Here is a 26063-nt window from a genome sequence, read left to right as displayed (position 1 = left end):
ACCAAGAGGATAACACACAATGTATTAGGGAACCTGTCGAGGCATATAGACAGTCATATTTTTCTCGCTCCACACGTCAAGGGTAAGAGGCAAACTCTCCAGTATTGTTAGGAATTGCCCTCCTCTGTGCACCTTACAATAACTTGGTAAATAGGTAAAGATCAGTCTCAAGGCTTCAGTTTTCCAGTCCTTATCAACTACTATTTCAAACACCAGGGAAGCTCTCCTGGGCACAGTTTTAATCAATCACAAAATTTCACTGCGGCGTACACTCTGCTGCAGAAATAGAAATTATCCATGGCTGGCAGTTGAGCTGCCTGCCACAAATACTATCACTAGCAGAGCCACTGTCGATTTCGAAAAGTAGGAGATACGTACATTCTCACTGAAACTTTCCCACGTCTGGATTCAATCTGGTACAACCTCTCCGCCTAGCGGAAAGTTCCAGTACAGAGTACACGACACTGTAAAAAGAAAATTCATTCTAGAAAGTAAGGCATATGTCGTTGGCTAATAGATTCAGAGAGAGTTCCGCTGACAACATCGAAAGAGCTGCTTTGTTCCGCTGACAACATCGAAAGAGCTGCTTTATTTGTGCGTATTCACTCGTTTGCTTCTTGTCTCTCGTCTGTATAAAGTATTGAAACGAATACTTCCTGAATATTGCGTTTTCGTTGGTGAAATCGGATGACAAGAGAGAGGCTGACAGTTACTGTACGTGGAGGCTTTTTGGGAAGACCGTAGAGGAAGTAGTTTGCCTCTGCCCCACACCAGACTGTTGATGATATGTCATGTGAATAGATGCAAATTTCAGATAACTGTAGTGACTGTATGCTCCACTCAGCTGCCGGCCGCTGTAGTCTAGCGGTTCTAGGCGCTTCAGTCTGGAACCGCGTGACCGCTACGGTCGCAGGTTCGAATCCTACCTCGGGCATGGATGTGTGTGAGATCTTTCGGTTAGTTAGGTTTAAGTAGTTCTAAGTTCTATGGGACTGATGACCTCAGCTGTTAAGTCCCATAGTGCTCGGAGCCATTTGAACCATCCACTCAGCTTTTGTGGTGTCATAGATGAATGAAAATGGAAGTAGAGACGGCGGAAGTTAAAGCTGTTGCCAGCCGTATGGCCAATATTCAATGGAAATAATTCTGCTTTTAGCACAATTCAAAACCTAAGAATCATCTGACATACATCCATGTCGCACTAATTATCATGCGAAGTTTTTATCAAAAATGTGTGTGAATTACTAGGGGATCAAACTGCTTAGGTCATCGGTCCCTAGACTTACACACTACGTAAACTAACTTATGCTAAGAACAACACATACAACCATGCCCGAGGGAGGACTCGAACCTCCGGCGGGAGTGCTGTCGTCATCTGCATGAGTGTGTCTACATGAGACAAGAGCGAAACTAAGCGACCGTGGTGTCCTTTACAAAACGAACAGAAGTGTTTCCACTAGAGTAGCGTCGTGAGACAGGAAAGTGGAAATTCACGATGTCGTGCTAAAAAATCATTGTAGCTGCCACTGGTGTTGCAATATTACACGGTCCAGTCATATTAATGTGGCCACCGCCTATGTTCGTCGCCATCATGCATGCACTCACAGACGGTAGGTGGCAACACTAGCAGTGGAGGGTACATAAAGAGTATCGGGGGGGGGGGGGGGGGGGGGGGGTAGCAATTGTGGCACGGAGCTGTCTATGTGACGTCCGACAGAGCATGAGCATTGGCTTTCGGGCCAAGGGTGGAGGTATTTCAGAAACGGCTGAGTTTGTAAACTGTTCGCGTGCTGCTGTGTTTAAGTACACCGTTCATGGCAAAATGGCGCCATTCAAAACCGTCGCCGACGGAGCAATGCTGACTCCTGTTCGTCGGCGACGAAAGCTGGAATTTGCCCGCCAGTACCACAATTAGACGCCCACCGACTGGCGACAGGAAGCGTTTTCAGATGAATTACGTTTTGTGCTCCATGGGACAGATGGCCGTTGGCGCGTACGGCGTGAAACGTCTGAAAGCAAACACCCTGAAACAACTTTATCGTCTGGGGAATGTTTTTGTGGCATTCCATGTGTTACCTCGCCATGTTGGAAGGCACAATGTTTTCACTCGGCACGATGCTATCTACCAGCAGGACAATGCAACGTGGCAAAACAAGCTCTGTACGTGCGTGGATCGAAGAGCAGCAGGAAGAGTTTAGCGTACTTCCCTGTCCAACAAACCCCACGGATTTAAGGGGGCTAGGACGTCAAGCGGGCCGACTTGGAGCAGGAGAGGCACCACAGGGCATTTTAATTTCCACTGTCTATACTTTTACAAGTAAACTTAGTGAGCATGGCCAGGAAGGATTCAGGATTCACACTCATAACAGCGGAAATTCAAAAACATAACAAAATAAACTCTTTTACATGTGAAATTCATCATTTTTTCACTTACTGTTGGCTGCATTTGTTGCTATAGGTACACTTTTCTTCATAAGTAAGAGAGATTCTTCGATGAATTTTGCACAGCATACAAACCATACTTACAGGTGTCTGAAACTCTACAATCTATTAAACTTATGAAAAAATGAATGAACTGTTAAGTTTTAAGCTTTATGTTTAGAAAAAAATCAAATTTTGTAGTTAATTATCTCAATTTTTACCACAGTATTTAATAAATTTGGAAAATTCTAGAGTTTCATACACCTGTAAGTATGGGTTGTATGCTGTGCAAAATTCATCAAAGATTCTCTCTTACTTGTAAAGAAAAATGTACCTATAGCAACAAATGCAGCCAACAGTAAGTGAAAAAATGATGAAATTTCATATCTAAAAAAAAAATTATTTTGTTATGTTTTTGAACTTCCACTGTTATGAGTGTGAATCTTCAATCCTTCCTGGTCGTGCTGACAAAGCTTCATGAATTTATTTGTAAAAGTATAGGCACTGGGAATTAAAATTTCCTGTGGTGCCTCTCCTGTTCCAAGTCGGTCCGTTTGATGTCCTACCCCCCCTTAAACCCAAACGGGAATCTATGGGGCGCGGGAATCTATGGGCCCTCCTCGATCAGGCTGTTCGCGCCGTGGATCCTCAAGCGGGAAATCTAGCACAGCCGGCCACGTCACTAAAGTCTGCATGACTGCACATAGCTGTCGGCACCTTCCACATCACTGACTCTCTTCCTGCACGTCTCGCGCTGCAAGACATGGCTATTCAGGCTATTGATAGGTGGCCTCATTAATGTGAGTGGATAATCTATTCCCGATACTAAACAAAAGTTGTGACGAAAAACAGAAAGTGTTTGGATAAAGAAATGGATGCTTAAGTTGTCAAGAAATGCTTTATTAGTATCTTTTTCGTGGTGAGTCGCAGCTTGTAATTTTTTTCATGTTTAGGTATCTGTTATCTCAAAATGCGTCACAATATTCTCTAGTGCTTTCTGCTTTATAACCTTACTCTTAAAACCCACTGAGGCGTAGCGCCTTCGCATCGCTCGTGTCACTTGTAAGGACGACATCGTTATAGGCATGAGTCATCGACAGATGTCACCAGCTGACATGGACCTGAGTTACAGAGCTGCACGTAGTTGTACTAGTAGGCGGCAGAGGTCAGCAGTTGACGGACAGTGCTAGCAGTCGTAGTCAAAACAATGTGTAGAATTATGTTTGATTAATATTTAATGTATTTGCATAATTATAATTATTTTATATGTGTAGTAATTAGCTGTGTAAGTGTTGTATGAGTGAAGAAGAACAGAAGTAAATGAAAATTGTTTTGTTTATTCACAAAGTACCAGTTAAACTATACAGGGGATTTACTGTAATTAAATGTGCAGTCAGTTTATGGTACTAATAAATCGTGAGTAGAACACAAATTAATCGGTAATTTCAGAAGGAGTAATTTTATACTTGATACTTTTCTAAATTTATTTATTTAGCAATTGCCATAGAAAGAAATGTTTTACTATGATTGGTCATTGAAGTAAAGCGCGGGTTAGCGCGGGATAATACTGCAACCTGATTTGCTGTTTGTGATATCAGCCAATCAGAAAAATGCAGGCTCGCGCCAATCTATGGGGTTCGGATCTGAGGGTTCGAACTAGTAACGTGTCATTGAAAGCAACTCCGACGAAAGTACTGTAAAATCGCGGAAAAATGGTAATTACGAGTTCGCGAAGTAGTACAAAGTGTATTTAAGTGAACGGTATAGTGGAAGTCGTGTGGAATTTCGGACGGAATATCAAAATTATTGCTTGTGAGTGTTAGTTAAAACCGCGTGGCGTGTTGTGCGATCTAAGACTGGAACAGGTATTACGTGTAGAGCAGATTGCACAACATTTGAGCGAGCATTTTCATAACTAAACGATCCGGTGAACTCCATTAACTTCGGTAATGGGTGTAAATACCATAAACTGGCTACGTGTGTGATTGTGGTGAGCGTGTGAACTTTACATTGTGTTGCCACTTAGTACGGACTTGGCAGTATTAACTGTGATCTTTATCCTAAAAATACACCTGAAAATTTACATTGCCAAGTTAAAACTTTTATTTCAGTAGCTAGCCACATCCCGTTTACCGGACAATTGTATGTATGTTGCGACCTGCAATAGACAGTAGTGGTCTAGTATTTTCTACTACAGCTTTTAGCTAGACAAATGAACATTGCTGGACACTGGCAGGGCGGTAAAAAGTAACATGCCGCGCCGCACAACGTGTTTCACGTCCCGAAAAACAGGGAACCTCTCCACTGCCTGAATTAACAATTGCATTCTTCGACTAATCGACAAGTGTTTCTCACTGTTGGACACTGGCATTTTTCGTACCTATGTTGCGCACAAAGAACTTCTTCACGTCTGAGGCAATGAAAAACACGAGATCAGGGTCAACCGGAAATCAAAACGAAAAATCTAAATAAGAAAATACTGATGTGTCTTCATTCACTTCTGTGAGTTGCCGACGTGTTCTTTCCTCTCTGCCCTGATACACCTTCCTCCCTTGCTTTATGCAATCTTCTGCCATCTTCCGGAATCGGTACTTTGTACTTTCTGCTTGCTGCATCTACTTCTACATCGATACTCTGCAAACCACTTTGAAGCGTATGGCAGAGGGTACGTCCCATTGTACCTTCCCGTTCCATTCACTTATACAGCGCGGCAAGAATGATTGTTTAAATGCCTCCATGCGTGCTGTCAGTAGTCTTATCTTGTCCTCACAATCAGTAAGTGAGCGACATGTAGGGAGTTTGAATATATTCGTAGAGCCATCGTTCCTGAAACACTGTAAGTAGGCGCCGGCCGGTGTGGCCTAGCGGTTCTAGGTGCTTCAGTCTGGAACCGCGCGACCGCTATGGCCGCAGGTTCGAATCCTGCCTTGGGCATGGATGTGTGTGATTTCCTTAGGTTAGTTGGGTTTAAGTAGTTCTAAGTTCTAGGGAACTGATGACCTCAGAAGTTAAGTCCCATAGTGCTCAGATCCATTTTTGAACTGTAAGTAGGCTTCCTCGAGATGGTTCATGTCTGTCTTCAAGAGTCTGACATTTCAGTTCTTTCAACATATCTGTGACATTCTTGTGTGGGTCAAACAAATCCGTGACCATTCGTGCTACCCTTCTCTGTATATGTTCAGTATCCCTTCAGTCCTATCTGGTACAGGTCCCACAAATTTGAGTAATATCGTAGGACCGGTCGCACAAGTAATTTGTAAGCAATCTCCTGTACAGACTGGTTGCATTTTCCTAGTATTCTACCAGTAAACAGACTTTATTCTGCTTTACTCATGTGATCATTCCACTTCATAACCCTACTAAATGCTATACCCACGTATTTGTATGAGTTTACAGATTCCAAATGCGATTCATTAGTGTTATTTCATAGGATACGATGTGTTTCTTTTTGTGAAGTGCACAATTTTTCGACTTTGAACATTTAAAGCAAGCTGCCAGTCGTTAAACCACGTTGAAATCTCAGCAATGTCTGACTGGATATTTCCACAGCTTCGTTCAGACTGTACTTCGTTGGAAATAACTACATCATGTGTGAAAAGTCGGAGATTACTATCAATATTGTCCGCATGATCAATAATATACAACGTGAACAGCAAGGGACCTAACACACTTCCCTGAGGAACAAAATGGTTCGAATGGCTCTGAGCACTATGGGACTCAACTGCTGAGGTTATTAGTCCCCTAGAACTTAGAACTAGTTAAACCTAACTAACCTAAGGACATCACAAACATCCATGCCCGAGGCAGGATTCGAACCTGCGACCGTAGCGGTCTTGCGGTTCCAGACTGCAGCGCCTTTAACCGCACGGCCACCCTGAGGAACACCTGAAGTTACTTCCACATCTGTCGATGACTCTCCATGCAAGATAACGTGCTGCGTCCTCTCTGCCAAGAAATCTTTAATCCAGTCACATATTTCGTCTGATACGCCATATTATAGTACTTTTGATAACAAGCGTAGGTGTGGTACTGGGTCAAATGCCTTTCGGAAATCAAGAAATACTGCATCTACCTGACTGCGTTGATCCTTGGATTTCAGATGTCATGCGAGAAAAGTGCGAGTTGCGTTTCACATGATCTATGTTTTTGAAATCCATGCTGGTTGGCATGGAGGAGTTGTTCTGCTCTAGGTACACCGTTATGATTGAGCTCATGATATGTTCAAGATCCTACAACAGTGGAGATTGGGCGGCAGTTCTGTGGATCACTCATTGTATACGGCTGTGACCTGTGCTTTTTTCCAAATACTGGACACAGTTTTTTGTTGAAGAGGTCGGCGATAAATTATAGTTAACAAAAGGGCTAACGTAACCGTAAATTAGGTATAAAATATGATAGGAGCTTCATGGTCCCTACAGCTTTGCTCAGTTTTTACGATTTCAGCTGTTTTCAACGCCACTGACACTAATATCCATTTCACTTATTTTCTCGGTAGTACATGAAGTAATCTGCGGCAGTACTCCTAGGTTTTCCTTTGCAAAGAAGAATTTGAAAACAGAGTTAAGCATTTCTGCTTTGGTTTTGGTATCCACAAATTCGGTTCCTGTCTCGTCTGTGAGTGTCTGGACACTACCTTTGGTGCCGCTAACAGCCTTTACATACGACCAGAATTCCTTTGGCGTTTGTGAAACTTCATCCGAAATATTCTGCTGCGCAGTCATTGGAGGCTTCAGGCATTGCTCTCTTGACAGCTGAATGCGTGTCATTCAGCGTCTCTATCTACAGCCATAAGCTTTGTTTCTTAGCTCTTAAGCAGTACAATTTGTTTCTTTAGAAATTTCTTTATAGTGACTGCAGATCATGGATGTTCTCTCCCATCACGAACTGTTGTACTGGACAGGACTACATATCTGTCTAGCTAACTGTCAACTGTTCTTTTAAACTCCTACATACTCTTGTTCTGAGCTAAAAGTTTCAAGTTATCCACTAAACATAATACTACTGCCTCTTTATCTAATTTACTGAGCGTACTTGTTTTAGTTGCCCCTTTTATTTTGGTAATCACTGCTGTCACAACCAAGTCATGGTCACTGATACCAGTTTCGATGTAGACATCCTCAAAGAGATCAGGCCTGTTTGTTGCCATTAGCTGTAATGTACTTTCTTCTTGAGTGGGGTTCCGAACTGTCTGTTCTAAGTAGTTTTCAGAGAAGGAATTTCGTAATGATTCATGTGGTGTCTTGTCACACCCACCATTAACAAAACTGTAATCACCCTAATGGACTGATAGAGGGTTAAAGTGTCCTTCGATGATTACAGAATCATTAGGGAACATTTATACAAGTAAAATGGGTTTTCTCTAAAGTTTTCGGTTACATCAGGTGAGTCTGGTGACCGATAGGAGGATCCAGTTATAGTGTTATGCCCACCCTTGATACTTAATCGTACCCAAACAATCTGGTATGCAGCTTCAGTTTCTAACTCGGTAGGTTTGAGTTTCTTCTCTACTACAACAAATGCAAGACCTCCATTTCTCATAAGTCTGTCCTTTCGATGTATACTCAAATTTTTAAAATCACAAGAAGAGGACGTATACTTGGAAAAGGCCTGGAGATACAAGAAGATTCCAATTGGACTACATTATAGTCAGAGATTCCGAAATCGGATATTGAACTGTAAGGCACTGTGTATTGAACCGGGGAGCTAGAAACGACTGAGAGGCTTCGTACCTGCCGTAGCCCTCAGTGGCTCAAAACCCCACAACAGGCTACAGCATTCCACTCATCCCTCTGCCGCCCCACACCGAACCCAGGGTTTGCTGAGCGGATTCGAGCCGGGGACTGGCAAGACTTCATCGCTCGGGAAGCAGTGAGCTAGACTAAGGCATACTCAGGGGCATATACAGACTCGAATCACCAGTTAGTAATGATGAACAGTATACTGAAGTTTAAGAAAACAGTTCGGAAAGATAAACGTTAAAAGAAATGGAATACTGAAGCACTCAGAAACGATGAGATGGGTTTGAAGTTCTCTAAGGCTATAGATATGAATACCACAATAAATAGTCCATTAGAAGATGAATGTACATCTCTAAAAGTGGCAATCACAGGAGCCGGACACATAAATTTAACTACAAGGAAAGAATTTGCGACGATACCTTGGGTATCGGAAGAAATACTTCATTGGGATTCCGAAAGAAGAAAATACAAAAAGATCAGGAGAAGTCAGGAACACATCAATATACAAATAAGTCAGTTAGAAACGACAGAAACAGGAAGTGCAGAGGAGCCTAGGGGAAATAGCTGCAGGAAAAATGAGAGAAATGTAGAAAGAAAAAGATTTTGATCAGAGGGACTAATTCTGCATATAGAAAAGTCAAAACAACCATCTGTGAATTAAAAACAATTGTTGGTGGCAGTTTTCTACTAAAGAAATCAGAAGAATGATACAAAGAATAAAACTTCTGATGCAATAAATAAAATTATTCCTCATCGTAATCCAATGGATACAAACCCTGTAAAAGTGCAGAGGAAATTTCATTTTTAAATGCGGAGGTGAGAGTGGATAGGTGGAAAGAGTATATCGAAGGCCTCTGTGAGGGGGAGGAGGTCTTGTCGTGATAGAAGAAAATATGGGAGTAGATATGGAAGACAGGGGATCTGCATAATTCCGAAGATAGCAATGGCGGATAAGTGCGAGAATTATCACATGGTCAGATCAGCAGCTAATGTATCCAAGTTACTGACAAAAATAACATACAGAAGAATTTAAAAGAAAACTGAAGATGTGCTGGATGATGATCACTTTGGCTTTCAAAAAGGTTAAGACAGCACAGAAGTATCTCTGACGCTGCACTTGATAGCGGAAGTAAGGCTTAAGAAAACTCAAGACACGTTAATAGGATTTGCCGACCTACAAAGTATTCAACAACGTAGAATGATGCAAGATGTTTGAAATTCTGAGAAAAAAAGGGGTAAGCTACATGAATGGAAGAGTAATATACATCATGTACAAGAGCCAAGAGGGAACAGTAAGAGTAGAAGACGAAGAATGAAGTGCCAGGATTAAAACGAATGTAAGACAGGAATTTAGTCTTTCGTCCTTACTGTTCAATCTATACATCTAAGAGTGAATGACGAAAATAAAAGTTTTAAGAGTGAGATTAAAATTCAGTGTAAAAGTATATCAATGACATGACACACTGATGACATTACTGTCGTCAGTGAAAGTGAAGAAGAAATGCAGGACATTTTGAATGAAATGAATAGTCTGATGGTACAGAATCTGGATTGACAGTATACTGAAGAAAGATTAAAGGAATGAGGAATAGCAGGAATGAGACAATTAGAAACGGCGAAACGGCATAAAAGATATAGAAAGGAAAATGTGGAAAACAATGACAAGAAGAAAGAGACAGGATGATATAACATGCCTTAACACATCAGGGGGTGATGTAATGGGACCTGAAAAAGGGCAAATACTGCAGGGGACGACAGAGATTGAAATATATTCAACAAATAATTCAGAATGCTAGGCGCAAGCGCTATTCTGATATGAAGAGGTTGGTACAAGAAACTAATTCCTCATGGGAAACAAACTGTAAAACGTAAAGCATGGAGTAGGACTGCATTTCTTGTTAAGGTAGGTCTTGGATGAGATATGAGTCCAGTGAGATGGTGAGTTGACTGAAGAGTTTAGACTTCAAATCATTTCCTACTAATTAGGACAATATTTGATGATCAAGTTATCAGCGGCTTGTAACCATACATTCGCAATTATCTCGCAAATGATTTGTTTGCAGACCCATATTTACTGGAGCGTTGCTTCTATTATCTTATACTTGCACCCATGTGATTTTCGCTACTACTTATGATGCATCCTGTCCAGAAATCTTGGGCTTGTGCACACTTAGCACCCTTCTCAGCCTGGAGCCCAATGGGGTCACAAAGGCCTGAAACCGGCCCTGCCTGCGAGTTCACTTATCGCAATAAATGGAGCTATTCTTAATCAGAAAAAAAAATAAGTTTTTCAGGATCGACCACTCAAAAATGCACAGATTGTACAACCAGCAAGGACGTTGCCAGAGGGGGAGGGAAAAGCTCCAGGAGGTGCGGACCTCCCCCCCCCCCCCTCTCACCTAAATGAAATTACACATGACCTAGTTGCCGTTTAGTGAAACTGAAAGATATTTTGATTTTCAATCATATGACGAAAAAGGGATATGTACTATCAATAGCCAAGGAGGCTAGCGATGGATTTGAAGTATTATACATCCATAGCACTATCAGCTATCGCCCATCCCTATTTTACGAATTGTTGGCCTTGTTTGAGCTCAGTTGTTTCTTTTCTGATCAGTTCCGTTCTTACTTGCAGTTGAATTTAATATAAGTGCTACCGTTTATTGTTTTTGTGTTATGTGCCGTTGTAATAGTTTCTAATTACGTATAAATTTGTAACAAGAAAGAAGAAGAAAACCAGTTTTGATTCGTCCGCCACCGTTATTGTAAATTAAAAATGTGTACGCGCTACTATTCTAGTCTAATTACCTATATAAAGAAGTTTGATGTTAGCACTGGAGTCGTTATTTGGAGGCTGGTAGAACTTCGAGGTTGCAATGCTGCAGTGAAGCGGTAAATATCACAACAAATCGCATTAAATTTAAAGCAGTGCATAAAAATACACTTGGATTTGGCTGCGTTGATCAACAAAAATATCGCCCAAATGGCGATGGTTGCATTTCTTTAAAAATTTGCTCAGTATTCTATCATTAGTAGCCGAAATGGCAAACTATCGCCCAATCTGGGCACCCGGGATGGGATATGTGATGACAGCAGAATCTATGGTTCGTTCGTTTCTAAAATATTTTTTCAGTGAGCTGCCTGCATTCGTCCGACCCGACAGAGACCTCCATTCCTCCCTCCCCTTTTCTACATCTACATCTACATTTATACTCCGCAAGTCACCCTACGGTGTGTGGCGGAGGGCACTTTACGTGCCACTGTCATTATCTCCCTTTCCTGTTCCAGTCGCGTATGGTTCGCGGGAAGAACGACTGTCTGAAAGCCTCCGTGCGCGCTCTAATCTCTCTAATTTTACATTCGTGATCTCCTCGGGAGGTATAAGTAGGGGGAAGCAATATATTCGATACCTCATCCAGAAACGCACCCTCTCGAAACCTGGCGAGCAAGCTACACCGCGATGCAGAGCGCCTCTCTTGCAGAGTCTGCCACTTGAGTTTATTAAACATCTCCGTAACGCTAATACGGTTACCAAATAACCCTGCGACGAAACGCGCCGCTCTTCTTTGGATCTTCTCTATCTCCTCCGTCAACCCAATCTGGTACGGATCCCACACTGATGAGCAATCCTCAAGTATAGGTCGAACGAGTGTTTTGTAAGCCACCTCCTTTGTTGATGGGCTACATTTTCTAAGCACTCTCCCAATGAATCTCAACCTGGTACCCGCCTTACCAACAATTAATTTTATATGATCATTCCACTTCAAATCGTTCCGCACGCATACTCCCAGATATTTTACAGAAGTAACTGCTATCAGTGTTTGTTCCGCTATCATATAATCATACAATAAAGGATCCTTCTTTCTATGTATTCGCAATACATTACATTTGTCTATGTTAAGGGACAGTTGCCACTCCCTGCACCAAGTGCCTATTCGCTGCAGATCTTCCTGCATTTCGCTACAGTTTTCTAATGCTGCAACTTCTCTGTATACTACAGCATCATCCGCGAAAAGCCGCATGGAACTTCCGACACTATCTACTAGGTCATTTATATATATTGTGAAAAGCGATGGTCCCATAACACTCCCCTGTGGCACGCCAGAGGTTACTTTAACGTCTGTAGACGTCTCTTCATTGATAACAACATGCTGTGTTCTGTTTGCTAAAAACTCTTCAATCCAGCCACACAGCTGGTCTGATATTCCGTAGGCTCTTACTTCGTTTATCAGGCGACAGTGCGGAACTGTATCGAACGCCTTCCGGAAGTCAAGAAAAATGGCATCTACCTGGGAGCCTGTATCTAATATTTTCTGGGTCTCATGAACAAATAAAGCGAGTTGGCTCTCACACGATCGCTGTTTCCGGAATCCATGTTGATTCCTACATAGTAGATTCTGGGTTTCCAAAAACGACATGATACGTGAGCAAAAAACATGTTCTCAAATTCTACAACAGATCGACGTCAGAGATATAGGTCTATAATTTTGCGTATCTGCTCGGCGACCCTTCTTGAAGACTGGGACTACCTGTGCTCTTTTCCAATCATTTGGAACCTTCCGTTCCTCTAGAGACTTGCGGTACACGGCTGTTAGAAGGGGGGGAAGTTCTTTCGCGTACTCTGTGTAGAAACGAATTGGTATCCCGTCAGGTCCAGTGGACTTTCCTCTGTTGAGTGATTCCAGTTGCTTTTCTATTCCTTGGACACTTATTTCGATGTCAGCCATTTTTTCGTTTGTGCGAGGATTTAGAGAAGGAACTGCAGTGCGGTCTTCCTCTGTGAAACAGCTTTGGAAAAAGGTGTTTAGTATTTCAGCTTTACGCGTGTCATCCTCTGTTTCAATGCCATCATCATCCCGGAGTGTCTGGATATGCTGTTTCGAGCCACTTACTGATTTAACGTAAGACCAGAACTTCCTAGGATTTTTTGTCAAGTCGCTACATAGAATTTTACTTTCGAATTCACTGAACGCTTCACGCATAGCCATCCTTACGCTAACTTTGACATCGTTTAGCTTCTGTTTGTCTGAGAGGTTTTGGCTGCGTTTAAACTTGGAGTGAAGCTCTCTTTGCTTTCGCAGTAGTTTCCTAACTTTGTTGTTGTGCCACGGTGGGTTTTTCCCGTCCCTCACAGTTTTATTCGGCACGTACCTGTCTAAAACGCATTTTACGATTGCCTTGAACTTTTTCCATAAACACTCAACATTGTCAGTGTCGGAACAGAAATTTTCGTTTTGATCTGTTAGGTAGTCTGAAATCTGCCTTCTATTACTCTTGCTAAACAGATAAACCTTCCTCCCTTTTTTTATATTCCTATTAACTTCCATATTCAGGGATGCTGCAACGGCCTTATGATCACTGATTCCCTGTTCTGCACATACAGAGTCGAAAAGTTCGGGTCTGTTTGTTATCAGTAGGTCCAAGATGTTATCTCCACGAGTCGGTTCTCTGTTTAATTGCTTGAGGTAATTTTCGGATAGTGCACTCAGTATAATGTCACTCGATGCGCTGTCCCTACCACCCGTCCTAAACATCTGAGTGTCCCAGTCTATATCTGGTAAATTGAAATCTCCACCTAAGACTATAACATGCTGAGAAAATTTATGTGAAATGTATTCCAAATTTTCTCTCAGTTGTTCTGCCACTAATGCTGCTGAGTCGGGAGGTCGGTAAAAGGAACCAATTATTAACCTAGCTCGGTTGTTGAGTGTAACCTCCACCCATAATAATTCACAGGAACTATCCACTTCTACTTCACTACAGGATAAACTACTACTAACAGCGACGAACACTCCACCACCAGTTGCATGCAATCTATCCTTTCTAAACACCGTCTGTACCTTTGTAAAAATTTCGGGAGAATTTGGCTTCAGCCAGCTTTCTGTACCTATAACGATTTCAGCTTCAGTGCTTTCTATCAGCGCTTGAAGTTCCGGTACTTTACCAACGCAGCTTCGACAGTTGACAATTACAATACCGATTGCTGCTTGGTCCCCGCATGTCCTGACTTTGCCCCGCACCCGTTGAGGCTGTTGCCCTTTCTGTACTTGCCCAAGGCCATCTAACCTAAAAAAAAACCCAGCCCACGCCACACAACCCCTGCTACCCGTGTAGCCACTTGTTGCGTGTAGTGGACTCCTGACCTATCCAGCGGAACCCGAAACCCCACCACCCTATGGTGCAAGTCGAGGAATCTGCAGCCCACACGGTCGCAGAACCGTTCAGCCTCTGATTCAGACCCTCCACTCGGCTCTGTACCAAAGGTCCGCAGTCAGTCCTGTCGACGATGCTGCAGATGGTGAGCTCTGCTTTCATCCCGCTAGCGAGACTGGCAGTCTTCACCAAATCAGATAGTCGCCGGAAGCCAGAGAGGATTTCCTCCAATCCATAGCGACACACATCATTGGTGCCGACATGAGCGACCACCTGCAGATGGGTGCACCCTGTACCCTTCATGGCAACCGGAAGGACCCATTCCACATCTGGAATGACTCCCCCCGGTATGCACACGAAGTGCCCATTGGTTTTCTTCCCCTCTTGCTGCCATTTCCCTAAGGGGCCCCATTACGCGCCTGACGTTGGAGCTCCAAACTACCAGTAAGCCCACCCTCTGCGACAGCCCAGATCTTGCAGACTGAGGGGCAACCTCTGGAACAGGACAAGCAGCCATGTCAGGCTGAAGATCAGTATCAGCCTGAGACAGAGCCTGACACCGGTTCGTCAGACAAACTGGAGAGGCCTTCCGTTCAGCCCTCCGGAATGTCTTTCACCCCCTGCCACACCTTGAGACGACCTCCCACTCTACCACAGGTGAGGGATCAGCCTCAATGCGGGCAGTATCCCGGGCAACCCCAGTCGTAGTCCGATCTGGGGATGCGTGGGACGAGCTGGCCGTCCCCGACAAACCCCCATCTGGACCCCCACAGTGATGCCTATTGGCAACAGCCTCAAGCTGTGTGACCGAAGCCAACACTGCCTGAAGCTGGGAGCGAAGGGATGCCAACTCAGCCTGCATCCGAACACAGCAGTTGCAGTCCCTATCCATGCTAAAAACTGTTGTGCAAAGAACGTCTAAACTAATCTACAGAGAGTGCAAACAAATCGACATAAAATTTAAACGGTTATTAAAATACAAGATTACCTAGTAAATGCAGTAATGCTGCTACATGCGCACTGCTGACACACTGCTCGGCGGCGGAAGGAGACTACGCGAATTTACACTATTCAGGTACTAAAACGCGATGCTACAACTCTCAAATACTGTAAGACGCCCGAAATTTATGAATTAAACAATGCAAGTACCAAAAACACGCAAAGAAATTAAGAATTAAACTATGTAACAAACGAGTGAGCTAGGAGTATACGACTTGCTTCTGCAGCTGCTTATCCAACGGCGGCAGGGAGCACACTGACTGTGACCAACCGACACTGGCCGTTCAAAACAAAAACAGAAGACAAACGACTACGCGAATTTACACTATTCAGGTACTAAAACGCGATGCTACAACTCTCAAATACTATAATACGCCCGAAATTTATGAATTAAACAATGCAAGTACCAAAAACACGCAAAGAAATTAAGAATTAAACTATGTAACAATTTCATCCAAAATCTGTTTGCGCTCTTGTAACAATATAATAAGTGAAGCCAGCAATTCCATGCACAATTAAATCTTAAAATTTGGACGCATTCATGCACTGTCAAATGAATAAAACTGCACAATTAAAGGAAAAACATGCAATCTCGGAATTCGTTGTAATGCATTGTATCTTATCTTATTTTAAAGCTGTGTACAACAACCAGTTTTTCCAAATTCTCCACCGACTTCGGGTAGCTCTGTGTCTTGAGCCGCTGAGCTAGCAATCCCTGGATTCGGGAGGCGAGATGGTTTGAGTCCATCCGTCGGCAACCTTCAAAATGATTTTCGGTGGTACCCCATTTTCAGATAAGCTAGATACCGAGGTTGATCCCTTATTGTAAGCCACAGCCAATTCCTCCCGCACGCCTTTCTTTCTTAACGGATTCCAATTCCCTTCAAGATCCAGGCCCACTGCTTAAACGCAAAGAGCTGCATTGAAGGCGAGTCAGGCATTTCTTCGGAGACTCGCAGCACTAAAAGCCATATAATAAATAAATAATGCTCCAAATGCTCCTCATTTAGGCTCCTGCATATGTCTGCTGGGATAGTCTTTAATGCAGAAAATGATGTTTCTTACATTGCAAGATATGACAGATACATACCTAAATGAGGAAATTTGGAAAAGTATAAGGCTGAATAGTTCCAGATCCTTCGCATTTTCACCACCATAAGTTATTCTAACTTTTCTGTCGAACAGAGATCTCTCTATTCCAAAAGCCCTGTCGATGATAATCACAATTTCCCAAAAAAAATTGTGTTCGTGCATTCCTAGTCACTTCCTCAGCTCAGATCCAGACTGAAAGAAAAAGAGTGTAAATTGACCTTCTATGGTGAGAGGAGATAAGAGAATGTCCGCTTCCTAGTTGTTTGCCAAAATACAGCACCCCTAAGTAAAGAGATTATATTTTCGCTTAGTGGAAACTCCGTGATCAATTTCGAATAAAATGGTTTATTGTTCTTTCTAGAAATTTTCGGAATAAATGAAAAACATGAGTCTTTGTAAGATCGTCTTTAACAAATCGGAACCTCCCCCTTGACAAAATCCTGGCTACGTTCTTGGAACCAGTTGGAGAATTGATGTCAAGCAACTATCTATGTGTGTCAACCAATGAACTACCGTTACTATGTAAGGTTTCACTTTAAGTTCATGCCAATCTCTGTGGGTAGGAGCTACTAGCACAGCAGTGTGAAGCGCTAAAGGAAGCAACGGTTTTCTCAGTCTTCTTTCCAAGACCACTCCTAACTCGTCTTATTTGTTCTTGGTTATATATATGGTTTTCTGTTTTATCTATCATGCCAGAAACATATATATACCTGAGCCCTTTTCAGGGCCACAGTTAACGATTATATCTACACTCCTGGAAATTGAAATAAGAACACCGTGAATTCATTGTCCCAGGAAGGGGAAACTTTATTGACACATTCCTGGGGTCAGATACATCACATGATCACACTGACAGAACCACAGGCACATAGACACAGGCAACAGAGCATGCACAATGTCGGCACTAGTACAGTGTATATCCACCTTTCGCAGCAATGCAGGCTGCTATTCTCCCATGGAGACGATCGTAGAGATGGTGGATGTAGTCCTGTGGAACGGCTTGCCATGCCATTTCCACCTGGCGCCTCAGTTGGACCAGCGTTCGGGCTGGACGTGCAGACCGCGTGAGACGACGCTCAATTGGGGACAGATCCGGAGATCTTGCTGGCCAGGGTAGTTGACTTACACCTTCTAGAGCACGTTGGGTGGCACGGGATACATGCGGACGTGCATTGTCCTGTTGGAACAGCAAGTTCCCTTGCCGGTCTAGGAATGGTAGAACGATGGGTTCGATGACGGTTTGGATGTACCGTGCACTATTCAGTGTCCCCTCGACGGTCACCAGTGGTGTACGGCCAGTGTAGGAGATCGCTCCCCACACCATGATGCCGGGTGTTGGCCCTGTGTGCCTCGGTCGTATGCAGTCCTGATTGTGGCGCTCACCTGCACGGCGCCAAACACGCATACGACCATCATTGGCACCAAGGCAGAAGCGACTCTCATCGCTGAAGACGACACGTCTCCATTCGTCCCTCCATTCACGCCTGTCGCGACACCACTGGAGGCGGGCTGCACGATGTTGGGGCGTGAGCGGAAGACGGCCTAACGGTGTGCCGGACCGTAGCCCAGCTTCATGGAGACGGTTGCGAATGGTCCTCGCCGATACCCCAGGAGCAACAGTGACCCGAATTTGCTGGGAAGTGGCGGTGCGGTCCCCTACGGCACTGCGTAGGATCCTACGGTCTTGGCGTGCATCCGTGCGTCGCTGCGGTCCGGTCCCAGGTCGACGGGCACGTGCACCTTCCGCCGACCACTGGCGACAACATCGATGTACTGTGGAGACCTCACGCCTCACGTGTTGAGCAATTCGGCGGTACGTCCACCCGGCCTCCCGCATGCCCACTATACGCCCTCGCTCAAAGTCCGTCAACTGCACATACGGTTCACGTCCACGCTGTCGCGGCATGCTACCAGTGTTAAAGACTGCGATGGAGCTCCGCATGCCACGGCAAACTGGCTGACACTGACGGCGGCGGTGCACAAATGCTGCGCAGCTAGCGCCATTCGACGGCCAACACCGCGGTTCCTGGTGTGTCCGCTGTGCCGTGCGTGTGATCATTGCTTGTACAGCCCTCTCGCAGTGTCCGGAGCAAGTATGGTGGGTCTGACACACCGGTGTCAATGTGTTCTTTTTTCCATTTCCAGGAGTGTATTAACAAAGAAGGCATAACACCAGCCAACGAAGAACCGCTACGAGAACTATGCAGTTAGCACCAGTGCCATATACTGTGCATACAGGAGACACACAGAAGTTATGACACGCGCAGACCAAAAATAGACGGAATGCGTCTCGCCATCGAAAAACTTCATGATAAATATGAAAGTGCTACCTTTGTTCATCCAGATCTTATCCACAGCTTTCATGGAGGAAAACAACATTGAAATCCTTACTCTAGAAACAGTTAATTGCACCATTACATCGCTTTATAAACCACCTGGTGCTGAATTCATTGTTAACAAACCACCCAGTTATCTAAATAAACATGTGCAGGTTGTGATTGGCAATTTCAACTGCCATAGTACCGCTTGGGGCTAGGATCATGAAGATTAGAATGGGACAGCAGTACAAGTATGGGCGGAAGCAAGCCACCTGACTTTAATCCATGATGCAAAACTGCCTGGATCTTTTAACAGCGGCAGGTGCAGGCGAGCTTACAGTCCTGAGCTAATCTTTGGTAGCAACAGTATCAGCCAACAGTGTGTAAAATCTGTCTGCTCCCCAATACCCAACTCGCAGCATAGACCAATAACGCGTCAGTTATTTGCTACCGTTAAGACCACAGAAAGTACCTTTTCGGGTGAGGTTTAATTTTAAGAAGGCTGATTGGTCAAGATTTGCGGAACTACTGGACATCGAAGTATCTTATACATAACTAATGCCCGAATGCTATGACACCTTCACGGCGGCTGTAAGGTGATATTCGAGAATGTCTATCCCTCGCGGCTGTAGAACATCTTATATCCCCAGGCTTACTTTAGACCAAGCTATCCTACTAGTGGAATACAGCTACTTATTTGATGAAAACCCTTTCAGTGAAGCAAATGTGGAAGCAGAGAATAAGCTTATTTCCTCTATATGGGAGACAAAAAGCGATAAGTGGATAAAAACTAAAAAAACTTGGATCTGAAAAGAGACAGCCATAATGCTTGGAGACTATCGGGACGCCTAAACAATGATCCGACTAAGACCATTATACATCATAATATCACTGCCACTCAAATAGCACATCAGTTACTGATTAACAGGAAGCCAATACACAAATCACGAAAACTGAGATTGCAAAGAGGAGAGGAAGAGGAGAATGATAACCTTACATTATCATTCAGCATGGAAGAACTACAGAAGGGTATCAAACAAAGTAAAAATGGCAAATCAGCTGGCTTGGATGATAACGAACCGAGAAAAACAAACACTTCAGCTTAAATACAAAGAAATGGATCTCCAACTTTTCGATAACTGTGTAAGCAGCGGAAGAGTCGAATGATTTCTTTACTGGAACCTGGAGAAGAAGGAAATGATCCAAAGAATTTTACACCAGTTGCACTACTTTGTCATCTTAACAAATTGCTGGAAAGACTGAGTTTAAATCGCCTATCACCTGCAATTGACCCCTCGCTTTCACCTCAGCAATCTGGATTTCGCCCAGGTAAAAGCTGTACTGTACAATTTCTATATCTCACACAGTTTATAGAAGATGGCTTTGAATCTCAGAAGGTGACAGGAGTGGCATTTGTCGACTTATCAGCAGCATATGATACGGTCAATCACCAGCTACTACTAGTCAAGGTCTACAGTCTGACCAAAGATTTAGATCTAACCAGACTCATCGCCTCCCTTCTGCAGAATCGCAGGTTCTTTGTTGACTTTCAAGGACAGCGTAGTTGATGGAGATTATGGATGAATGGCCTCCCGCAAGAAAGTGTTTTGGCTGCAATTCTGTTTAATATATACATGAACTACCAACCTATGGCCCCAAACACCAGGAGCTTCTTATATGTTGACGTCCTCACTCTAGGCCCCCAGAGTAAAGATACTGAATCAGTGGAGAACAACTCCACGAATGCCCTTGAAGATCTATCCAGATACTGCAACACAAACCAGCTTAAACCAAACCCTTCAAAGACCCAAGTGTGTTCCTTTCATTTGAGAAACAAGGAAGACACTCGCAAGTTGAAAATAGTATTGTCTGGAGTCCAACTTGAACACTACAAGACTCCAAAATACTTAGGAGTGACACTTAACAGATTTCCCACTTTCAAAAAGCACTGCGTGAAATACAAGTCAAAAGTTTCCTCCAGAAACAATCTCCTACAGAAACTGGCTGGTTCACAGTGTGGGTAGTCAACCTGAAGCAATCCGAACATCTGCAATGGCACGATGCTATTCTGTGGCAGAGTATGCCTGTCCTGTTTGGTACAAATCAACTAATGCCAAACAGGTGGATGTAGCTCTCAATGAAACCTGCAGAATTATAACAGGTTGCTTGAAATCTATCTTAGTCTTAGTAACTGAAATCTTTCGGGTTGCCCTACTAAATCTCCATCCATGGAAAACAAAGTATTATTTTTGTATAATTTTTTTAGGTATTATGCCCAAATTTACAATATGTTTCTGTTCAGTATTGTGTTGGGTAACTCAGCTAAAATACAACAATAGTACAGAAGGTTATGTCAGGTGTTTTTAGTATGCATTCAACCATTTTATCCATGTTTATCTCTAATGGGGCAAATCAGGGCTCATACAGGTGCCTATGGATAGTCATTTTTCCCTCAATGTTTCTGTGAGTGGAACAGGAAGGGAAATAACTAGTAGTGGTACAGAATATCCTCCGCCAAGCACCATATGGTAGCTTGCAGAGTATGCATGTCGAAGTTTGACAAATTTAAAGTGTATTGTGAGTATTCTGTCCTCTTAAGTTTTCTAATGAGCTATAAATTCTTGATGGTTATTACATTTTATAAACATGTAAATTTTGAAGCTAAGTGTTTTGTCAGATAATGTATCAGTTTTTATTCTGTAATAGTTTTGATAAATTTTTGGTTTCTTATATAAATAATGGTTATTATCAAAGTAAATCAAGTATTATTCACAATTAAGTTGCACAAATGAGAAATAATTCCCAAAATAAATGCTGTATTAGTCAAAGTATTACTATGAACTGGTAATTTATTTATCATGTTTTCCTGCCACATTACAGAACAAAATTTATTTAGTAGCTGAATTCTTAGCACTGTGAAGCAATTGTGATTCAGTATTCAGTTTATTCACCATTGACCACTTACAGCGGAATAGGTCTGAACATTAAATATACAATTAACAATAACTTTACAGTAAAGTTTTTACAATTTAATTCCTTTTCTTTTAGGAATATTCTTATATACTAATGTCAATGATTACTTCAAAATATTCTGTTATCTTATAAAATGGGTGTTTGAGTAACCAGACATAAACCTTACGTTTGAAAATATTACTGGTCAGTGACCGAGCAGATGCTGGAAGTTTGTTGAAGAGTTTTAAACTCATTATTTTGTGTGAGTTTGCAGTCTTTGTGAGTCTGTGTCTTGGTATGTCGAAGTCCAGTTTGCCTCTGGTGTTGTGGGGATGTATGTTCTCTCTCATCTCGAACTCATTTAAGTTGCTTTTGACAAAGCAGTGCTGTGTAGATGTACAGATTCACAACAGTTAATATCATGTGCTTGATAAAGAGGGGGTGGCAGTGTTCCTTGGGCTTAACTTTGCTCATTATTCTGATTACTTTTTTTTGAATTTTCAGAATTTCACTGACAAAGCAAGAATGTCCCCATAACAATATGCTGTAGGAAATGTGTGACTGAAAGAGGCCAAAATATATCACCTTTAGATACTCATCAGTGACTACATCTGTCAGTCTCCAGATGAGATAACACACTCTTGCTATTCTCTTGCAGATATGGCTAATGTGTTCCTCCCAGTTTAATTTTGAATCAATTTGGAATCCTAACAATTTTATTGATTTGCTTTCAACAGCTGTAGTTAAACCCAGAATTAGTTCTTGTGTTTTATCAGTATTACACAGGAGTTCATTAGAAGAAAACCAATCCATTACTAGTTCTAGTTTTTCCTGTGTTGCCTGATGCAGTTCTGTTGTGTCATGGTGTGTATTGAGCAATGTTGTATCATCTGCATAACACAAAATTGATTTTGCTCCTACATGGTAAGGTAAGTCATTAATTGCAATGATGAACAGAAAAGGACCTAGGACCGAGCCCTGAGGCACTCCAGTCAGGACTTCCTTCAGTGAGGTGCATCTAGTTTTAATTGATACAAACTGTCTCCTGTTACTTAAGTATGATTCGATTACATCCAAAGATGGTTTTTGTATGCCATAAAATTCCAGTTTTGCAAGTAGGGTGTTAGATGGTATGCAGTTGAAGGGTTCGCTAAGATCACAAAGTACGACTGATACTAGATCCTTATTTTCGAATGCAGTTAACACCTGGTTAACAACTTCAGTGACAGCAGTTGTGGTATTTTTACCATGTTGATATGCAAACTGTCTGTTGGAGAGGAGATAATGCTTATCAATATAGTTATTTAGTTGACTGTACATTACATATTCAAAAACTTTAGAGAAAATTGGGACAATAGAAACTAGTCGATAGTTTTGGGGCAGATGCTTATCTCCCTTTTTAAAGACTGGTATCACTTTAGCAGTTTTGAGCGCATCTGGGAAAACTCCAGATTCTAAACACATATTAAAAATGAACGAAAGAGGTTGACAGATAAGGTGTATTATTTTTTTCATTACATAGTTAGAAAACCAATAACAGTCCATACTTTTGGAGTTGGTGAACCTTGCCACAGCTATTACAATATTCTCTGGGGTGACAACATTCCAGTGGAAAGTATACATCCTATGGGGCACAGCACCAAGATGATCTAGTGCACAAGTGCCATTTTGCTTGATTTTGTTTTTCAGCTCACTCACGGAAATTAGGAAGTAATTATTTACTTCTTCTGGGACCAGCATTGCATCTTGTGTATGGATTTGTGAATTATATTGGTTGATGATATCCCATGCTGCTTCACATTTGTTGGGAGCACTTTCAATGTAATGTTCACATGCTTGTTTTTTGGCCAAGGACAGTTTGTCTTTGTAGATTTTTTAACATTTTAGATAAGCTCTATTAGAAGTATTATCTAACTCAGGTCCTTGTTTACAAGAATTTTTATATATTCTGTACAGTCTGAGCATCTCCTCCTTAGTGAGAGCTAGCTCATCGGTATACCATTTTAGCTGTTTGTTTTTCTGTTTATGCTTAGGGCTACTTATGATTAATGGTGAGCAGGAGTACCATAACTCTATGAGTATTTCCAGGAAGTTGTTAAACACCATTTCACCAGCACCCTCCTCAGGTTGTGTGTTGTATACAAAGTCCCAGTTAACATCAGACATTCTGTCAATAAATAAATTAATATATTCATCTTTCTGCCCTCTTACCCATGTGGCATTAGACTTGATTCTGACTGATTTGTCTGATTTCGGCAACTGATCACAGGAGAATGTTAAAATCAATGGTTCATGATCAGCTAGGGCTCCACTGGCAATTCTGACATCATATATATCTCTAGAAAAATTTACTATAATATTATCTAAGCACGCCTTATCCCGTGTTGCTGTGTAATTTGTACATTGTAAATTTAGTGATCTTAAGATATTAAAAAACGTTCTAGTAACATGTTCATCACTTTTCTTTTTAGTGACAGTTCTGGCTGTGCTGGCTTGCCTCAAAGAAGCCAATGGTGCCTGTGACTATAACTGTCCACAATACGTATCACCCATATGTGGAAGGGACTCTTATGGTACTGGTACCACATCTGCTTTCATCAATTATTGTGAAATGCAGCGTTTCAACTGCAGAAACAATAAAAGTGAGTACAGTAAGGCTGATTTATTCATGTTGAAACTTAATTCCCAAGATTTTCCATCTTCTAAATGCTTTCAATTCATTCTCAAGGTTAACTATGTCTGAGTTAAATTTACAATTTCAGATACTTTGTTTCACCATAGATGGCATTTCTTTCCAAAAATGCAAGCCCCAGTAGATTGAAAAAATTATCAGACTACAAAATTGCTACTTTTTCTGTCTTTGGTGGTGTTTCTAAAACAATATTAAAACCCTGATCTGGACTGTAGCATCTTCCTTGAACTCCATTTGTAATCAGTCCGTCACTCAAGCCATATTTGCTAACATTTGTAGGTACACAATACTGACATCCATCTGTGAACATGAAGATAAGAAAAATCTGTCCTTATGACACATGTAAAAATTACTTTATGATAACTACTCATTGTAGGTATTTAACTATTAATGGAAGAAAATAGCAGCAAGGGGACAAACTCTATTTAATTATTAATGCCATTTTTAGCAGCTGCTTCTCTTGGTTAATTCGTTATTTTGAACATCATTTGACATCTCCCTAGGATATCCTTCTTGACAGGATGTATCAAAAACAATGAGTGAATAAGCTTATGATTTAACCAAATCTAATATTTTAAAAAGGTAACCAAATAATGCTTTCAGTCTATTTTCTGCTTATTTATGTGTTACTTTGCTACCATGCACGCATAAGTACATCTCAGATAGTGTCACTGATGAATACAGGATGCTGTTCATGGCAGTAGATCTGAGGAGGATGAAGTAGATATTTATTTCACCACAGAAAGCATTGAGTTGAAATGTATTAGTTACTTATATGTCTGCTGGCACAAATCGCATTCTAACAATTTTCATATCATTACCAAAAGTTACAGGTACTGACAAATTTTTGTGTGTGTTAATGACAATTTATATGCAGAAAAAAAGAAACAATGAGGAAACTGTGATACACTTATTCTTAGCTGATAATATATTTTCTGTTCCCTCATCCTGCTAATATGTATCTTTCAATTCTGTTGTCCAATTCAACTCTGACTATGAAAAATGGGAAACAGATACAATTAATCCCCTAGCACTGGAACTTCCATAACCGATTTTATGTTTTACCAACACATAATTTCCAAGTGATCCAATTCAGGATTCCCAGTACAAGACTACTTGTGCATGAAAATAAAGATGACTGTACAAGATAGTTTCTTCAGACAATCTATCCTATATTTTTTTAAAATATATTTTAAGTTGCAAGTGTGATGAGGTAGATCTATAACTAGAAATAAGTTTCACCTTCACTCATTTATTAACGTAACCTGAGAAGGAAACAATGACCTTCAGTATTAGCATCTAATTATTTCTGCTGACCATAACACACTTCTCAGACAAATGCATTAAACTTTTTAAAATGTATGCACAGTGATTTTATATTAGCTTTCTATGGTAAACTCCCATAATTGTTGTTGATAAAATTCCTTAGGCCATTTTTCCAAAAAAGAAAATTATTTTAAATCATCAAAGTACATGACTGAAAAGTCTGTAAAACATCTAATGTGCACCTAACTAAGAATTTCTACAATGTCGGAAATTAATATGTAAAATAACACTGAAACCACAAGAGCCTTCTTAGTCTTCCAGAATGTTTATATTTATCTTTAAGTACAAAATTGTTGAGGCTTTCGTGGCCACTTGTTGACAAACTGCCTATTGGCTTCTGTCTCGGGTTCTTCGGCCGACGTTCATCTAATG

The 26063-nt window shown here is 41.8% G+C and overlaps 1 protein-coding gene across 1 annotated transcript in view; it reads left to right on the top strand.

Annotated features, from left to right (window-relative positions):
- Positions 1 to 26063, top strand: part of LOC126247888 (Kazal peptide Pr13a-like) — a 55554-nt gene that overhangs the window by 7565 nt on the left and 21926 nt on the right. The window contains exon 2 of the mRNA XM_049948517.1: positions 24145 to 24315. Within this exon, the coding sequence (XP_049804474.1) occupies positions 24145 to 24315 (171 nt within the window). The remainder of the gene's footprint in view (positions 1 to 24144; positions 24316 to 26063) is intronic.

Source organism: Schistocerca nitens, chromosome 1 (genome assembly GCF_023898315.1).
Source record: "Schistocerca nitens isolate TAMUIC-IGC-003100 chromosome 1, iqSchNite1.1, whole genome shotgun sequence".
Lineage (NCBI taxonomy): Eukaryota > Metazoa > Arthropoda > Insecta > Orthoptera > Acrididae > Schistocerca > Schistocerca nitens.
The sequence above is the reverse complement of the archived record's forward strand: the minus strand, read 5'-3'. Positions and strand labels throughout refer to the sequence as shown.